At 35.8% G+C, this 20,000-nt stretch overlaps 1 protein-coding gene across 1 annotated transcript in view; it reads left to right on the top strand.

Annotated features, from left to right (window-relative positions):
• LOC115219026 (lysozyme-like) overlaps positions 1-20,000 on the top strand; it is a 150,634-nt gene that overhangs the window by 23,439 nt on the left and 107,195 nt on the right. The window contains exon 2 of the mRNA XM_029789071.2: positions 8,105-8,186. Within this exon, the coding sequence (XP_029644931.1) occupies positions 8,114-8,186 (73 nt within the window). The 5' untranslated portion in view covers positions 8,105-8,113. The remainder of the gene's footprint in view (positions 1-8,104; positions 8,187-20,000) is intronic.

The following is a 20,000-nucleotide window of genomic DNA, read 5'->3' as shown; positions in this document are numbered from 1 at the left end:
AATACGATCCTAGAAATATTTTAAGTCAAAAACAGATTCCAGTATGAATCTAATGGCCAAAATTTCAAATTCCTTCAACACCCTAATTAAATTGACCTCATCAAACTCACTTTTTTTCCAAAGGAAAACACTATTTTTAGAACATTGATGATGGTGTTGGGAACTGTACAGTTCTTGACAAATGCCAATATCAAAGAAGAAATTATAAAATCACTCTTCATAGAAATGAGAAAAACTAGACTACACTAGTGTTTCCAAAAATTTTAAAAGAGGAAATGTGCTCACAAACACTTAAACGAACAATCCCGCACATGTAATATGTGTTTGTGCGCGCGGAGGAGTGGGTGTGTGAAATTTATATGAGTATATATATATGTGTAAATTTTATGTCTCCGCATAACATTTTCTTTAGTCTGAGATTTTATAAATTAGGCTTTCATTAGAAATTTTTATGGAGTATATTAATAAAAAGTACTTTGAAAAGGTATTTTCCTGTTTTAGATATGATTTGAATTAAAGTCAGTTTCTATAGTCCACAACATGATTAATGTTTGTAAAATTGCAAAGACCTGTCAATTGCGAAGGCGTATCAAGTAATATAAATGTCTTATTATGCCGTTTGATTATACATTTTTTACTTTTAACTAAGACCCACTAAACATTTTATATGATCACTTTCTCTGATACCAGGATAATTTTTTATTGTTCAGCGGAAAAAAAAAATATCATGGTAAGCTGCGTAACTTCATTTAAAATAAATATGCCTCCTTCGGTAATGTGATTAATATTTTTTCTTCTATGCGTTAAAATTATTCAAGAATAATATTATTTCACATTTTTTTCTTAAATCTCAAATATCATAAGCTAAGCTATTTCTGTGCAGTCTCAGATTGAAATGACGTCAATCAGAAATTTTCTGTGTGTATGAGTGTGTATGTATGTATATATATCTTTCTATCTTTTCATCCATCAATCTTTATGTGCGTTTAATGATTTTACTTAGTCATAGACGTAGAAATACTCAGTTGTTAGAACTCAATATACTTATGATTTAAAGCAACACATCACCTGAGTATAAGATAGAATATTAGTTAAAGATTGACGAAGGAACAGATGTTAAGTAAACACTTCTGTTAAGTTACAAATCTTTCTGGCATAAGAGGCCTACACTCAGACATGAGCGCTCGTATGGCATGTTATAGCTTTCTCGGAGACATTCAAATGGAGTGTATGTTTACTACAGAGAGAAATGAAATATAGAGAATAGATTGCGTGCAGAACTAAATAAAGCAGTTTCGGATATGTGGTGATGAAGAACTATGCCTATTGACTAATACTCTTTACTCTTTTACTCTTTTACTTGTTTCAGTCATTTGACTGCGGCCATGCTGGAGCACCGCCTTTAGTCTAGCAACTCGACCCCGGGACTTATTCTTTGTAAGCCCAGTACTTATTCTATCGGTCTCTTTTTGCCGAACCGCTAAGTGACGGGTACGTAAACATACCAGCATCGGTTGTCAAGCGATGGTGGGGGGACAAACACAGACACACACGCACACATATATATATACATATATACGACAGGCTTCTTTCAGTTTCCGTCTACCAAATCCACCCACAAGGCTTTGGTCGGCCCGAGGCTATAGTAGAAGACACTTGCCCAAGGTGCCACGCAGTGGGACTGAACCCGGAACCATGTGGTTGGTAAGCAAGCTACTTACCACACAGCCATTCCTGCGCCTATATATATATATATATATATATATATATATGTATATGTGTGTGTGTATGTACGCATGTATGTGTGTATGAGTGTGTACGGAGGTAATTATGTGGATAAACAAATTAAATATAGCAAGTTGGGTTTGATATGCAAAAAATATATTTATGTATATATGCAAGCAGAAAGAAGGCAAAGCCTGAGAATTTTTAGACAATGGATATTCAAGTATAGATATATAAACATTTGTAATAGTAGATCAAGCCTACACCGCATACAAACGGCAGAGGAAATAACAGGGGAAGAGGTAAGGTATTTTAAGTCCAACAACTGTTTCTGGATGTTTAAAAAAATTCATCATAATGTTGCTAGATGTATTTCATTGAAATATACAGCCCACAATGGAAGCAAATAAACATTGGAACAATCGAGCCTCAAAGAGTGGATTTTTTCGAGAACGTAGCATATATTGAGGACTCCAAACCCGAAGACAACCTCCATATAACCTAGGAATTTCCAACAACCTAGGTAGGAGCTTACTAGGAAGCATTTTCCTTGGAGCCAGGTGTTCTATAAGGTTTTCAACTCACATAACGTCGAGGTGAGCTACTCTTGTTTAGATAACATCACTTCTGACATTGTGTGCTAGAACAGATATAAATATGAAACTGCACAACTTCCATCCCAACCTCTAACTTCCGATACCTTACTAGCTGCCCACTAGATGGATCGTGCCTCACGAGGGCTGTAGAGTACAGAGCCACCCTCTCACAACCCGATGGAATCCCTATGCACTACATGGGTGTGACAGCCAGTGATTTCAAGGGGAGGTACACACAGACTATGTACTCGCTTAGATGCAAGGTTAGAGGGAATTCTACCTTCATGTTCCTCCTGTCTTTGCCCCTCGTGATTATCATCTTTTCAGATGATTGGAATATTATTAAGAAGGAAAAAGTTTATTAATTCTGAAGAGTTTAAAAATGATATTGAGTGTGTTGTTACTTCAAAAGTAGAAGCATTTTTCTAGCCGAGGAATGAACAATGTGTCAGATACATTGCATTATAATATCAACAATGACAGAAAATTATTGTTGTGTGGACGGCCCAGACGATGAAGTAGACATGCCCAATACGTAGATATAGAGGGAGAAGTCTAGACGTCGTGGTAGAGTAGCAGCGTAGTAGGAGAAGAGCAAAGTTGAGTAGAGTTCATCCGAACGTGTGTCATAACAGTGGCAACGAGGATTTCGTAGTCACACAGCCACTGTGTAGTATTGCGATATAACAATTACATAATCAAGTGTATCCTTATACCTTCGCACGTGTATAGAAATAGAGGTACATGCACACGCACATACACACACACACTCACAAACACACACACATACACACGTGTGTGTGTGTAAGAAGAAAAGTAACCAATGCGTGCAGACGTCCACTGATATACACATGTGCATGCACATATATATTTACACACCTATATAAGAAACACAAAATTCTACGAATACGCAAACAAATATACATAAAAATACGCCAATCCAATTTTATTGCTTTACGTACTTGAGTACACATGCATAAAAGAAATACTACGACATATATGTAAAATGTAATCCTGACTACAAATATTTATTGACCTGACAAATGTTTTATTCTTCATTTTACTTGTAACGGCTTTTGTGTGGACAAGATTAAAATAATTTTGCAGACATTAACACACTAAAATAAACAAATGATATATTTGGCAGGAGTTATAGTATTTTTAAAAATCATAAACATGTCAAAATACTGACGTTAAAGCACACATCTTACACATTCACCCACACATACACATATGTGTGTGTATATGTTTTTTTTAATTCTTTATTGTTTTATTTGTTTCAGCCATCTGGCTGCGGCCATGCTTGAGTACCAAATTAAACGGTTTTAGTCGAAGAAATCAACCCCAGAACTTATTCTTTTTAAGCTTATTACATATTCTATCGGTCTCTTTTACCAAACCACTAGGTCAGTGGGCATAAACACACCAACATCAGTTGTAAAACGATGGTAGGAGACAAACACACACACAAAGACACAAATATATATATATATATATATATATATATATATATATATATAATATATATATACTGTGTTTTACAATCTAAGTAGCCAAGAAACAAACTATTACATCAGATAGGAACTAAAGAAAGTTTACCAATAGGCTCATGATCTGAAGGAACCAAACTAGGCATTTTATTCAAAAACTTTTATTTCCTCGCTCTTACTACACACACACACACACACACACACACACACACACACACACACACACACACACACACACACACACATACACACAGACACACACACACAAGTTCTTTTGTTTAACTGTGTGTTGGATGTTGTCCTAAATATTAGTTCAAAACTGAATTTTAACTCTACTGGTAAAGGGGAGAATTTGCTGCCGAGAAACTAGGTGATGTTACTATTCCACGCTTATTGGTTTAATTGATAAATACTTTAATCTTGTTTTCACCAAGGGCCGTGAAGGTCTTCAATTTTGGCCCTACCAGTGTGGATTTCGGGCTGGAGATGCACAGTGGATATGATTTTTAACTCAAGGTAGCTCCAGGAAAAGGATCTGGGGCACAGCCGAGACCTTTTTGCCACTTATGTAGATCTAACTAAAGCTTTCGACACCGTATCTAGGGATGCTCTTTGGGCTGTCCTTAGAAAACTAGATGTTCCAGAAAAGATGCCCAATATCATAATTTCTTTCCATCAAGTAATGACGGCTTCTGTCAGATCTAGCGGGGAAGTGACCAATTCATTCACAGTTTTAAATGGGATAAAACAAGGCTGTATTCTTGCACCACTCTTATTTACATTGTATTGCTCCGTCATGTTGGAAGCAGTGTTCGAAGGTGTGAAAGATACAGTAAAGTTTGAGTACAGAACTTGTTCGTTCAACCAACAGCGATTCAAAGCAAGAATATAATATTTTAGTGCAAATAGTTCGCTCTTCGCAGACGATTGTGTACTTGTAGCACTCACTCTTGAGAACATGCACTGAATTCTAAACAACTTCTCGCGTGCACCGAAAACTTTTTGTCCGACCATCAACATCAAGGAAACTGAGCTTTTCCATCAGGCCATTCGCGACATCCTCCCACTGTTGCCCCTACTGTATATGTTGATGAGAAAGCATAAACAACTGTTCCCTCCTTCACTTATCTTCGTTCCATTGTGTCCAATGATGCGAAGACGTATAAAGAAATCGAGTCCAGAATGGGGAAGGCTAGCTCCGCTTTCGGTAAGCTTTAACACGAGCTATGGAACAGGAGAACGTTAATGAATTTAAGTCGGTAGTTTTGACAACATTTATTTATGGTGCTGAATCTTGGACTTTGTATCGATAGCACACCAAACAGCTTGACGATTTTCATATTCGATGCTTGCCTACTATCTCCAACATAAAACCGAGCAGCCATATTCGTAACAGTGAGGTATTTACAAAATGCAACATATCAGGTATTAAAGCCATCCTCATCAAAATGCGGCTTAAATGGTCAGATCATCTCTCACGTATGAGTGATCTCACAATTCCGAAGCAACTTCTCTTTGGCCATTTCTCAACAGGGAAATAAGTTGGAAGGCCACTCATGTGCTTCAAAGACAAACTAAAAGACAATGTGAAATGATGCAACAATGCCTTTATTACCGTGGCTTCTCCTCAGTTCTAACTTTTGAGCAAAATCGACTCCAACATTGGGACAAACGTCGTGCAAGCATGAAGGCACGCTGCCAAAACGCTGCGCCTGTAAATGAAAACCTTATCTGTCATTGTGGTTTTGTGGCACGAAACAAAGCAGGCCTAGCCGTCCACTCATAAAATATGATCAATCCTTTATTTTATTGAACTCTCATTTTTCATTAACAAGTGATTCCATATATATATATATATTATATATATATATATATATATATATATATATATATATATATATATATATATATATATATATATATATATATATATATATATCAAAATTCAAATTATATATATATATATATATAAAATTCAAAATTCAAATTATTTAAATTTAAAGTTAAAAATAAGAAAAAAATTAAATTATTAATTTATACTTATAAATTTACATATATATATATATATATATATATATATATATTATATTTATTTTTATTTTTATTTTTATTTTTTATTTATTTAAATATATATTTATTTATTCTTTTTGTTAAATATATATAACTATCAAAAAGTATTAAAAAGTTTAATATAAGATAAAAAGTAAAACCACTACGATCGTTTCATGCCCATAACCTAATTCGAACAACAATAATTTAAATGCAATCAATAATTCGAATTATGTTTATAGCCAATAAGTTTGGATCTACTCCCTAATATTATTATTATGTATATATATATATAAACAATTATAAATAAGAGCAAAACAAAAATTTCATTGCCAATATACTGAAAAAATAGACTTTAGATCGTCTAACCACATAAAATACACAGCGTTTTGAAATGAGGAAGGCAAGCTAACAAAAAAATTTTGATTCCCTTATCTCCGAATCGGATCAATTTCTGAGGCAATCCAAAAGGATTTTTCCTTCATCAGCAAGGAACACGATAAGAATATATAGAATACTTACATATACCTACGGAGAAAGCTGATGCAAGGTTATCCGTACACGTAAGTACCCTAAATGTATCCAAACAGAAATTCTGTAGCGAGCCTCAACACACGTATAGTGGATCAGGGACCACGTAAAGTGGTTACCAGTCCCGATGTGAATGGTAATACATTTACTTCTAATATAAAGATAACATTTTTCAAAAACAATTTTAACAGTGGACAGAATATTAAAATACCTTTTAAGGTGAAAATTATAAACAATTACAAAATAAGAGCAAAAGAAAGAAAGTTTCTTTGCTAGTATGCTGAAAAAAAATAGATATTAGATAGTCTAACCACATACAATATATTTCACTATAAATACACATCGTGTTGAAACGAGGAAAGCAAGCTAATAGAAACCTTTAAAATTCCGTTATCCCCGAATCGGACTGATTTCTGGATTAATCCAGATGGATTTTTCCTTCATAAGCGAATAGCACGATTAGAAAAAATGGAATACTTATATATACCCACTTCGGGACTGGTAACCACTTCATGTATGTTGCATGACCGACTATACACGTGTTGAGACATGCTACAGAATTTCTATTTGGATATATTTGGGGTACTTAAGTGTAAGCGTGACTTTGCACCTGACTTTTCCGTGGGTATATGTAAGTATTTCATCTATTCTTATCGTGTTCCTCGTTGATGGAGGAAAAAGGAAAAATCCTTTTGGATTAATCCCTATAATGGTCCCATTCGGGGATAATGGAATTTAAAAAAAGTTCTGCTAGCTTCCTTTCTTCGTTTCAAAACGCTGTGCATTTATAGGGAATACATTTTATGTGGTTAGAAGATGTAAAATCTATCCTTTTCAGCATATTGGCAAAAAAAAAAAAATTTCTGTTGCACTTATTTATAATTGTTTATAATTTTCACCTTAAAAGATATTTTAGTATGCTAGCTACTGATAATTAAAAAAAAATTCTTATATTAGAAGTATATATGTATGTATATATATATATATATATATATATATATATATATATATATATAGGGAAAGTTTACGAATAAAACAAAAGACGAAGATAGGTGGTGTACAAAACAAACAGATATATTAGTATAACGGTCAGGAATAGAAAAAGTCTTCTACGTTTCGAGCCTACGCTCTTTTACAGAAAGGTACACAGAAAAAACAAGGAGAGAAAAAAATGTGTGTAGTGGCTAACGATCTATCATTCCGTATTAGATCGTCTAACCACATACAATATATTTCACTATAAATACACAGCGTGTATATACATATGTTGTATATATATGCTATATATATATATGTATATATATGTCATATATATATGTATATATATGTCATATATATATATGTATATATATGTCATGTATATATATATAGACACACACGTACATATATATATTTGTTATCTTTATTGTGACTGAAATTTTATGTGCATTATTTGCAATAGTTTCTGTGGTCTCGTATTCAAAATTCTCTTCTGCAATTCATGGCATTTTGTCCAATTTTAGTGTATATTCTCTTTCATTTTCTTAGGACATCTCCATATATGAAATATAATAAAATATTCACTTCAGTTTTCCTTTGCCGTCTCTCCTTTGCTCATCTCTCACATCGTCTTCCACGTTATCTTAATTATTCTACCTCTCTAGAATTTTCCAATTATATATTGCCCTTTTGATGAAATATAACATTCTTGTTTGTTTTTTTTTCTTCTTCCAGCTAGAAACGATGTTGAAACAACTAACTGTGCTGGCTGTTCTCTTTATTACTTGTTTAGCAGCAAAACGTAAATTTGCTGGCGGTAAGCAAATACACTGAAATTTTATTTTTATATATATTAATGCATTTACTGGTGGCTTACCTCCATTCAAACCTTTTTACATTTATATTTGGTTGCAGTGATACTGCAGTATTTACTAAGACCAGGGTATACTCTTTACTCTTTACTCTTTTACTTGTTTCAGTTATTTGACTGCGGCCATGCTGGAGCACCTCCTTTAGTCGAGCAAATCGACCCCGGGACTTATTCTTTGTAAGCCCAGTACTTATTCTATCGGTCTCTTTTTGCCGAACCGCTAAGTGACGGGGACGTAAACACACCAGCATCGGTTGTCAAGCAATGCTAGAGGGACAAACACACACACACACACATATATACATATATACATATATACGACAGGCTTCTTTCAGTTTCCGTCTACCAAATCCACTCACAAGGCATTGGTCGGCCCGGGGCTATAGCAGAAGACACTTGCCCAAGATGCCACGCAGTGGGACTGAACCCGGAACCACGTGGTAGGTTAGCAAGCTACTTACCACACACCCACTCCTGCGCCTATATATACATGGTACTTAGAATTATGTCAGAAGTAGAAGCATTTCGAGAACCTGCTGTACACCTTGATCACTTTAATAAATGCTTGCACTTTAAAGTAAACCTATTCAGTTTTATCTAGCGGGGAAGTTAATTTTTCAATGTTCTTTCATAATGCAATACAAAACAGAAATCTTACAAAAAAAAAAAACTCAACACCACTCTTACTCTGTGAATCATTAATCAGTGAAACGAAATACACTTGATAATTGATTGGTATTATTGCCAGGTAGGTGACAATGCTTAATCGAAAAGCACATCGGTCAGTGAGGTGAGATTGCTAATAATAAATGCATAGTAATAATGTGAATTCTCTATAGGTTTCTAATGTAATGGATAATTAAGATATTGTCATTTTAGACATTGTAAGTACAAAATTCAGACATTATAATTATGGAATTACGGCATACTTATCGAAGCATTAGAAGTATCATATTCTCTGCTATAAATTGATAATTAGAAATGTCTAATATAATTTACATTAAAGCCTTACTCGTTCATTCATAATTTACTAACTCTTAGTAATTTGCATTTAGCCAAAACGTCTGAGTATGGATGAATGAAAAGGAAGAGACAGGGAGAGAGAAAGAAAGAGAGAAAGAGAAAAAAAGAAAGGGATAAAGAGAGAGAAAGAAAGTGAGAGAGAGAAACAGGAGAGAGGGTGAGTGTGTTTGTGTGTGTGTCTGATTGCGGTGAGACATAATTAGCGAACGACGTTAATTCACAGAAAATAACTATTACATTACAATTCTTTTACAGGTGGAAAGATTATTGAATACAATTAGATTCTAATATTTCTTCTCCAGTCTTCTATAGTTTAGTGAAGAGTACAGACAGGTGCTCGTGATATTCATTAGATTTTGTAGAATTGGTCACATCAGTACTGTTGATGTGGCGTTCAGTTTGAACGTCTGTGAATCGTTGTCTGTTTAGAGAAATGTAGGTGTCATCGGATTTCCAGAAAATTAACCTACTGAAGAGAGAGAGTGAGTGTAGTAATAGAGAAGGATATTGAATTAATTCAATATTTCCTGCACCTACTGCTGAGAAAATTTGAGACCCAGATGCGTATTATTAACTCCATCTTTCGTGTCAGTGCTTCGTATTGGCTTTCCTATTGATTTAAATCATACTACCTGGGTTAACAGCTATAGTTCATAATCGGTCTAATGTAATATGCTCCACAACACATTAAAATGTTAAGGTTTCGAAAATCCGTGTGTCAGAAGAAAGCAGTCACTCATATATTTGTTAATAAAATGGCAAATTAATATCTGAGCGAGATTTATGCAGGAAGAGTACTTGATAGTAAAAGCTATTTGTCAATGTAACGTGGCAGTCCTGCTTAGGATGATCTTACTACTGTTTAACCCCAGGTAAACATATTTTCCAGCTGTCTACCGACACATCATCTGTGTGCGTATACTGGGAGCAAGGGAGCTAATGCTCCTCCTTCAGCCTTAGCAATACCTGCAGACCAATGTTTCTGGATTATTTCTCTTCTTCAGTATGTGACAATTGCTGGGACAATTGTGAGCATTGTGGGCTCCCCTCCAGCCTAAGCGATACCTGCAGCCCAACGGTTACTCGCCTAGCTCACAGTATATATTTTTAGAAAGATGTTACTACTGTTTAGTGTCAGGAAAACATCTTTTCCAGCTGGCTACCGGCACATCATCTTTCAGATGTTTACCTGGGTTTTCTGGGGTTAAGCAGGACTGCCACTTTACGTTGGAAAATAGACTTTACTATCCAGTACTGTTACTACATATTTCTCGCTCACAGATTTAAGAATAGGTGTATTTCTCTTCACGCACACACACACATCTCGACCAGGCTAGCGGTTATACATACATACATACATACATACATACATACATACATACATATATACATGTATATATATATATATATATATATATATATATATATATATATATATATATATATATATATATGAAGGGTGAAATTAATTAATTGGAATAATTATCAATTACACCAAGTAGTCTTCGGCATGTAAAAGCCTCATTCGAGGAAAATTTAAGTAATACTAAGCAATAAAGGTTTAGCAACGAATTGCCTTACCACATACCGAATTTAGAAATAGCAGTCAAATTACCTGTTTGTGTCTGCCTTCCAATTGCTGTTTTTACTGAGATCTCCCTTTTTAGTAGAAGAAATAGCTATAACTCTTTGACTGCTATTTCTAAATTCGGTATGTGGTAAGGCAATTCGTTGCTAAACCCTTTATTGCTTAGTATATATATATATATATATATATATATATATATGTGTGTGTGTATATAAATATATGTTTATATGTTAGTATGAATATATATATATATATATAACAATTAAAAATGAGGGTGTCTAAGAGACACCAACATGCCGAAATAGCAGTCGAAATTCTGACTGTAAAAACCACATTAAGTGTTCATATCGTACCATGGGATAAGACAGAGGGACAAAATACAGAAGCAAATTATTCAATAATTTTTGCTTGTGTATTTTGTCCCTCTGTCTTATCCCATGGTACGATATGAACACTTAATGTGGTTTTTACAGTCAGAATTTCGACTGCTATTTCGGCATGTAGGTGTCTCTTAGACACCCTCATTTTTAATTGTTAAAAATTATTACCTTTGTACGGTATTTTTCCCATGCTGGCCACTTGATAATATTGATACTTAAATATCGATATTATCCTCATATATAAATTTATATATATATATATATATATATATGTTATATATGTGTGTGTGTGTATTATATTTTATATAAATTATAACAAATATACAAGGATATTATTGTTTACAGTAATAGCAAGTGGCATAGCATGCGTGAAAATATGCGATTAAGCAAAAAAAATGTTAATTAATAATTAAGGTTATTACTGGTAGCACTGGCACGCTAAAAATAGCAGTCAGAAGACAACTACAAAACATTTTCACTGATACACATTAATTGAAGTCGGGAGAATGGGCAAAAATTCTAATCCCCCGTACCATTAACAAAAAGAATCGTTAACCAAAAAGTCAGACACACCCGTATCATCACGATTTCGGACTTTGTGAAGGATCTACTTCGTCCACATCAGTGAATTTCACTGACTACAAGGTTCATAGAACTTGTCTATCTCAAAACATGTTCGCGATGACCTTTTTCAATACTGCAGAATGAATTATAAAAATATATATAAGGATATTATAGTTTACAATAATATCAATTTGTATAACATGCACAAAAATATACCATGAGGTAAAAAAAAATATTACTTATAATTAAGGATACTACCGGCACGATAAAAATTGTAGATATAAGATTATTACAACAAATTTTCACTAATCCATATTAATTGAAGTCGGGTGAATGAGCAAAATTTCTAAGCCCTTGTACCAATAACGAAAAGAATCGTAAATTGAAAAACCAGACATGTCTGCATCGTCACGATTTCGAACATTTTGGAGGTTTCACTAAGTTCTCATCAGCGAGTCTCACTGACCACGAGGGTCATAGAACTTGGCTATCGCAACAAATGTGCGCGATGAACTTTGTGATCAGGAAGACTTGCTGATGAGAACTAAGTTAAACCTGAACAAAGTTCGAAATTTTCAAGATACGGGTATACCTGGCTTTTCAATTTACAATTCTTTTCTTATTTGTACGGGGGCTTAGAATTTTTGGTCATTCCCTCGACTTCAGTTACTGTGCACCAGCGAAAATTTGTGGCTGCTGTTGTCTTCTGACTGATTTTTTTAACGTGCCGGTTCCACCTCTAGTACCATTAATTATTAATTAGCAATTCATTTTACATCATGTTATATTTTTGCGCATGGTATACCACTTGATATTATTGCAAACAATAAATTTTAAATTTGCTGCAGCATTAAAAACGGTTATCGCGCATATTTGTTGAGATGGGTAATTTCTATGACCCTAGTGGTCATAGAGAATTGCTGATGAGAACTAAGTGGAACCTCCACAAAGTTCGAAATCGTAACGATACAGGTATGTCTGACTTTTCAATTGACGATTCTTTCCTTTATTGGTACGAAGGCTTAGAACTTTTGGTCATTCCCCCGACTTCAATTAATGTATATCAGTGAAAATTTGTTGATGGAGTTGTCTTCTGACTGCTATTTTTAGCGTGGTGTGCTACCTATACTACCCTTAATTACTAATATATATATATATATATATATATATATATATAGACCAGCAGGCTAGCGGTATACATACACACACACATACGCACACACATAATTATATATATATACACATATAAATAAACATATGTATACATACAGACATACATATATTTATATATATATGTGTGTATATATATATATATAAACATAAGGACCATAATTTAATTTTTTTAAAAATCCGCTGAAGTGTTGTTTTTAAACCTATGAATAATGTAATATGATTTATAATTGAATGGTTTAGAGGATACTTATGATATTTTTCGATACTACCATTGTTACATTATACAAGTAAATAATCTTGAATTTCATTTTACGAATCAAGACTATAATTTGGTAGGCTGAAATTTGTAAACTAATTTAGTGACAATCGAGAATACATTAGTATTATTTATAAATGATGCACATACATACACACATAGACACACACATACACTTAAACACATACACGCATCAGACACACATCAGAGACACATAGACATATATACGCGCACACACAGTCACACACACCATACACACACCCACACACATATATACCTAGACACACACACACACACGCATGGTTGTGTAGGCTTATTATAAAGTTCGCTTCGCAATCCCCTGCCTCTGGTTTTTGGCGAGATGATTGTCTGGGGTCAAAAACTTGCCTTTTCAGAGAATTTCGTACACGAAAACTGTCTAAAAGTTCGTCTTGTGCGTGTGTATGTGTGGGAGTGTAGGTGTCTCTATGTTTCTTCCCACACAACTTGACAGCCGCTGTCGATTTGTTCAGCTGAAGTCTTCGAGGTTTGATCAAGAATGGCCGCTGTCCAATGAACGACACAAGTAAGTTAAAATAGAAATAACCGAATATCAGAAATACATACGTCCGTACGTAAGTATGTATGCATGCATGTACGCATGCATGCATGCATGGATGTATACGTGTATGTATGCAGTATGTATGTATGCATGTAAATTTGATTAACTTCGATAAGTTTCGGCCAGTATAGGACCAGGTCATGTCTAACTTAATAGCACGACTTCATGACGTCTTTTAGTCATATATGGGGCACCATGGCCCACTCTAGCAAGGAGTTATTATTAGTTGGAGATATATCCGTGTGTAGGAGGTTGATCTGGGATTTGGGGGAGAAATTTGTCCAAAGAACTTTTTAATTTTATGGGATCCGTTTCCATTTTGACGTATTAAAGAGAGCTGGATCGGTTGAGGTAAAGTAGTTGTGTTGTAATGTTCTTATGTGTCCTGAGTTCAATTTTGTAGTGGGCGGACAGCACGAGGGCCAAGTCTTGTGTGGATTTTAAAATTAATGCCAACGTCATTTGTGCAATATTGATGGAATAATTTCCACATGACAGAAACGATGTAGTGTTCCCGGCGGCGTTGGAGAGAGTAGAGATTGAGTTTTTTTAGTCGACCCCCAAAAGTCAATGCCTCTCATGCCATCTATCTCTCCTGTTATTGACTTCTGGAGTACTCTCACTTTCATAATGTGTTGCTTCGTGTGCGGAGGCCACTGTGGGCAACAGTATTCAAGGTGGGGTTGAGCTAAAGTAGAGTAGGGAAGGATGATTGTTTGGGCATCTCTAGACCGGAAAGTACTCAGAATCCAGGAGCACATCTTGCGTGCCAAGTCAACCTTGCTGTTTACGTGGGAACTCCAGCTTAGATTGTTATCAACAATTACTCCGAGGTCTCTGGTGTCGTTGGATGAGTCGCTCGAGGGAAGGCCAGATGGTAGTTTTAGAGTATCTTCTCTTCCAAAGCGGATCAAATTAAACTTATATTCATTTAGAAGCATATTATTCATTTCCGCCCATTGGACAACAGGAAACAGATCCGGATGAAGGTATGTTCGATCTCCCCTACCTTTTATGGCGTTCTGAAGTTTGGAATGATCTACAAAGATTTTCAATGTCGAATGTCTGATAACGTCTTCTATGTCATTGATATAGATAATGAATATAGATAAATACAGTACCTTTTGGATCACCACTACCGACTTTGGCTGAGTTTGATCAGATTCCCTTAAACAGAACGTTGGGTTCTGTTCGTCAAGAAATGCTTTATCCACTGCATCAGCTTTCCAATGCTGGACAGTTTCTTCAGCAGGACTGTTGTGCTCTACTCTGTCAAATGCCTTGGTGAGATCAAGTTATGTGACATCAGTGTTGGAGTCTTCTTCCAAAGATTTTAAAATGTTATCAAACTGGCGCAGAAGCTGCAACAAGTGGTACCTGCCATAACGGAAACCGTGTTGGTTGGGGTTTAGTAGATTGTTGTCTTGGGGGCAGTGAGTTATTCGCGATCTCACACACTCTCAAATACTTTAATGATACGAGAGGTGAGTGAAATCGTATGGTAGTTCACTGCAAGAGATTTGTGTTCTTTTCTGAAAACTAGAACAATAGGCTGGGAAAGAAAATGATCAGGAATGTAACCTGCGCCAAGTGAGTTCCTTCAGAGCTCAGCTAGAGAGGGTGCAATTTGATGTCGACACTTCTTCAGGACAGTGGCCAAGAATTTATTTATTTCTGTTAGGATAGCAGGAGCACCAAAAGTTATGTCAGATATAGTTAGTTAGCCAGATCAACCGCATTAGCGTTACTGAAAACACAGCAATATTGTTTCTTCAATATCTTGCTCATGGATTTTGCATCATCATGTAGAGTGTTGCTCTCATCAACTAGATAACCAACAGTGGAAACAGCGACTTTGTGTCTTTTTGCAAATGAGATTGAGTTTCATTTTCTCAATGGCCCAATTCTCCATCGCAGCTCTTTGTTTGTTACTGATGGTCATCCTGCTTTTTTGGAGGCTGTGTTTTTTCGATTCGAGTGATGCAATTGGCAGTCGAATGGGTGCGTTGCTGCTGGCAGTATTTATGTTGGTTGATTTTCTTGTTAATTCTTTTTATTTTTCTCTGATAATTGCTCTTCTATTTCTAAGGATTGTGCACTTTGATCTGTTTACTGATCTTAATGGGGTATGTTTTGCGAATACATTTGTTACATATCTACAAGTGTCTGCTATGATGTGTTTATGTTCGTGGATGTGTGTGCGTGCGTTACGGCCCAATCAACTTGTGAAAGATCATGATTGATTGCATTCCAGTCTGCGTTATAAAGATCCATAGTGCCAAATGGATGGGCTGGAGAGATTTCATTGGGATTGGTCTTTGTTTGGTAGAATCTCAGATCAGAGAGAACCCTGTCATAGTGTAAGAGTAGTGGTGTTTATTTTTTCCACTGAAATATTGTGGATAGTGTCAGTGTGGTTACTGAACACTAGGTCTAAGGTGTATTTGTGACACCTTGTTGGTTCGAGAACCTGTTGGATCAGGAAAAAGTTATCCAGGAAATCAAAAAGCAATTCGATTGCTTCCTTATCAGGGGTTGAAGTGGAAATACCTGGTTTCCAGCTGTTTGTGGACCAATCAACACTATGGGAAGGTTGAAGTTCCCCATCATTAATATGTTGTCTGCATGACACAGGTGGATGAAACACTTAATTCTGTGGAGGCATTCTTTGAAGCGTAGCAAAGGAGTCGGTGTGATCTATAGAGTCCCAAAACTATTAAATTGTTCGTTTTACTATAAGCTACTTCACAGTAGCCATTGGTAAATACGTCCATTGCTTCAGCCGAAAAAGAATCGTACATGAAAATGGCGGTCCCACCCTTTCTTCTGCTAACACAATATGCAGTAATAGCTGTAAAATTCTTCAATCTCACCCCAGCTTCTAGTCGGGGTTACTTAGATGGCACTCATTGAGGACGAAGAAAGGAATATGGTGTGGACGGTCATTAAGGCAATCCTCAATAAATTGTCTCTACCATTTTTGGACATTGGTGGAAGGGCTGATGCCTTGTACATGTTGAGACAATAGCAGTGGCTGATTTTGACTGTTTTGGGGATTTGCTTGTTAATGGCAGCAGTGTCTGTCTGTCTATCTGTCTGTCTGTCTGTATGTGTGTATGTATATATGCTTATATGTATGTATGTATGTATGTATGTATGTATGTATGTATGTATGTATGTATGTATGTATGTATGTACGTACGTATATATGCGTATATATATGTATGTATGCATGTGTATGTTCGTATGTATGTAAGTTCATATTTATGCATGTATGTATGTATGTATTTATCTACGTTTGTATGTTACTTTACACTTTGCCATGAAACATTTTGAATGCGTGTTTAAGACTCCGGGCAATGAAGTAATAAAAACACTCACATACACACACTGGTGTGATTAAAATACTCTGACTTCACCCCAGTGTTTGGAAATACAGAAGAACTTAGTAAAATAACTTTTAAAGATAACATTAATAACCTAGACTTTGGATCATAAATAAACTTGAAATTTCGATAGCAAATTTTAATTTCGATCGCTTTAGAATACATTTCTCATTAAACACTCGGTGGGTGAACTCGTACGTTTCCATAAATTTTCTATTTATATATTCCAAAATTATTGCTTAGATTCTCGCCAGCGTTTATCTGTAAAATTACATTCGATATTAATCAACACTAGATATAATGCTCGCAGTATTTATTCCATCTATGCGCTCTGAGTTCAAATCTAAGGTTTGTCTTGCATTTCAGTACATTGTGCTGAAATTGAGGAAAGCTAGCCAACAGAATTTTTTAAATAGTTCGTTATTTCTATATTTAATCAATTTCGGAATTAATCTCATAATAGATGTTTTCCTCTTCAGTAGAAAATACGAATAGAATTAAAAGAAATACTTATATGCGCCCGTGGAAAAAAAGCAGAAGCAAAAGTCATGTACATATAAGTACCCCTGATATATCTAACTATAAAATCCTTTGGTTAACCTCAGCACACGTGTGAAATGTTCTCCACCACAGCTTATAGTGGTTACCAGCCCCTATAGCGAATAGTAAATAAATCTATTACTAATATAGGATGAAGATTTTTTACAGAAAAAATTCCATCAAACCGTCTTTTCTACTGAAGAGGAAAAAATCTATAATGAGATTAATTCCGAAATTGATTCAATATAGAAATAACGAACTTTTTAAAAAATTCTGTTGGCTAGCTTTCCTCGATTTCAGCACATCGTACATCTGTAGTGGGTACAATAATATGCGGAAATTGGCATAGATATAATTTTCTTTTACCCTTGTTTATAAGTTGTTTACATATATATATATATATATATATCTTGCCCGAAATGGTCGTAACTTCGTGACGTCTGGAACTTGACCGAGGAAAGACAGCCACGAATGACTCGTCTTTTTTTTACTGTCCTTCTAATTGTTGTTTCTCTTGTGCGCCTTTGTATCTTCTATCTGTCCTCTATTGCATTTTTGTTCCAGTTCATATATATATATATATATATATATATATATATACGTGTGGGGAGTGGTGTATACACGCAGGCACACACATACACACACACTCAAACATATATATACACACACACGCACATACACATGCACAGACACATGATGGATTCTCTCGTCCTGAACGACAAATAGAGGGGACAATAAAATAAAGCAGTAATCATGTTTTATGAACACACATGTGTCACCTGAAGTCTGCTGGTTCGTTACAAATCTTTTGGCAAGGAACCATCTTATGTGTCCGAGTGCTTGTTGATCCTTTACTGTGTGTTTTCTTGTGTGGACGCCAAAGACTGATTTGTTCCTTGCCACAAAACTACAATGGCAGGTAAGGTTTTCATTTAGAGGAACAGTCTTGTGCCAGCGTGCCTTCATGATTGTACGAAGTTGGTCCTGATGTTGGAAGCGAAGACAAGTATGACTGGCGCCTGGTCATGCGTTTCGATGCTTTGCTTTGCTTTTCCTGGAAGAAAAGGGAATGTTGTGTCCCTTCAGATTATCTTTTAGTTTGATTTTCAAGCACAAGAGCGTCCTTCCAACTGCCCTTCCTTCCTGTTGGGAATTGGCTAAAGAGAAGTTGCTTTGATATTCTGATATGATTTTGATTTTGATTTTGATTTTTCCAGTTTCAGCTAATGAGCTGTGGCCATGCTGGGGCACCGCCATTTGGTTTGCTACACGTTTTACCTCACGGATGCTTTTTAGCAAACGCCATCTGATGCACGAGAGAGTTCGATGCAGCTGCTCTCATCTGCACCTCCTGTCGTGAAGTTGGCTCATCCGGGACACCTGACAGGAAGAGATCCAGTCCTGCTTTAAAGACATCCGCATCTACACCATGCAGGTCCCTCAGGTTCTTCGGGAGGATATTGAAGAGCCGTGGGCCTCTGAAGCCCAGGCTATCACAATATCTTGTCCTACATCTTGATGGCAGATTTGGAATCCTTGGTACTACGCAGTGGCGTCCGGTTCTGGCATTTGTGTGACTCTCGATGCCAAAGTCTGGGACAAGACCCTCCAGAATCTTCCAGGTATACATTATGGCATATCTTTCCCGCCTACGCTCCAGGGAATAGAGCTTTAATCTCTTGAGTCTCTCCCAGTAGCTCATATGCTGCACAGAGGCTATCTTCGTGTAGCTTCGTTGGATCGCCTCAAGTTCTGTGATCAACTTGACACTGGATGGTGACCATAGCTGAGAGCAATAGTCAAAGTGGCTGAGGACAAGTGTCTTCCAGAGGACCATCATGGTTTCTTGTTCTCTTGTTCTAAAGGTTCTAAGGTTCTCATACTTGAGAGATAATCTGACCATTTAAGCTGTATTTTGATGAGGATGGCTTCAATACCTATATGTCTTATTTTGTTTACACTTCATGGTTACGAATATGGTCACTCGATTTTATGTTGGAAATATTAGGTAATCGCTGGATATCAAAAGCGTCAAGCTGGTCGATGTGCTTTCGGTACAGGGTCCAATATTCAGCATCATAAAGTTATGATGAGAAAAGCACCAACTTGTACACATCGACTTTTACCTTCGCGGCTGTTCCAAAGCCTATGGTAAAATTTACCGAAAGTGGAACTAGCCTTCCCATTAGTGGACTTAATTTCTGTATCCATCTTAGCATCCTTGGGCACAATGGAACGAAGATAGGTGA

Source organism: Octopus sinensis, linkage group LG1 (assembly GCF_006345805.1).
Source record: "Octopus sinensis linkage group LG1, ASM634580v1, whole genome shotgun sequence".
Lineage (NCBI taxonomy): Eukaryota > Metazoa > Mollusca > Cephalopoda > Octopoda > Octopodidae > Octopus > Octopus sinensis.
This window is presented reverse-complemented; position numbering and strand designations above follow the sequence as displayed.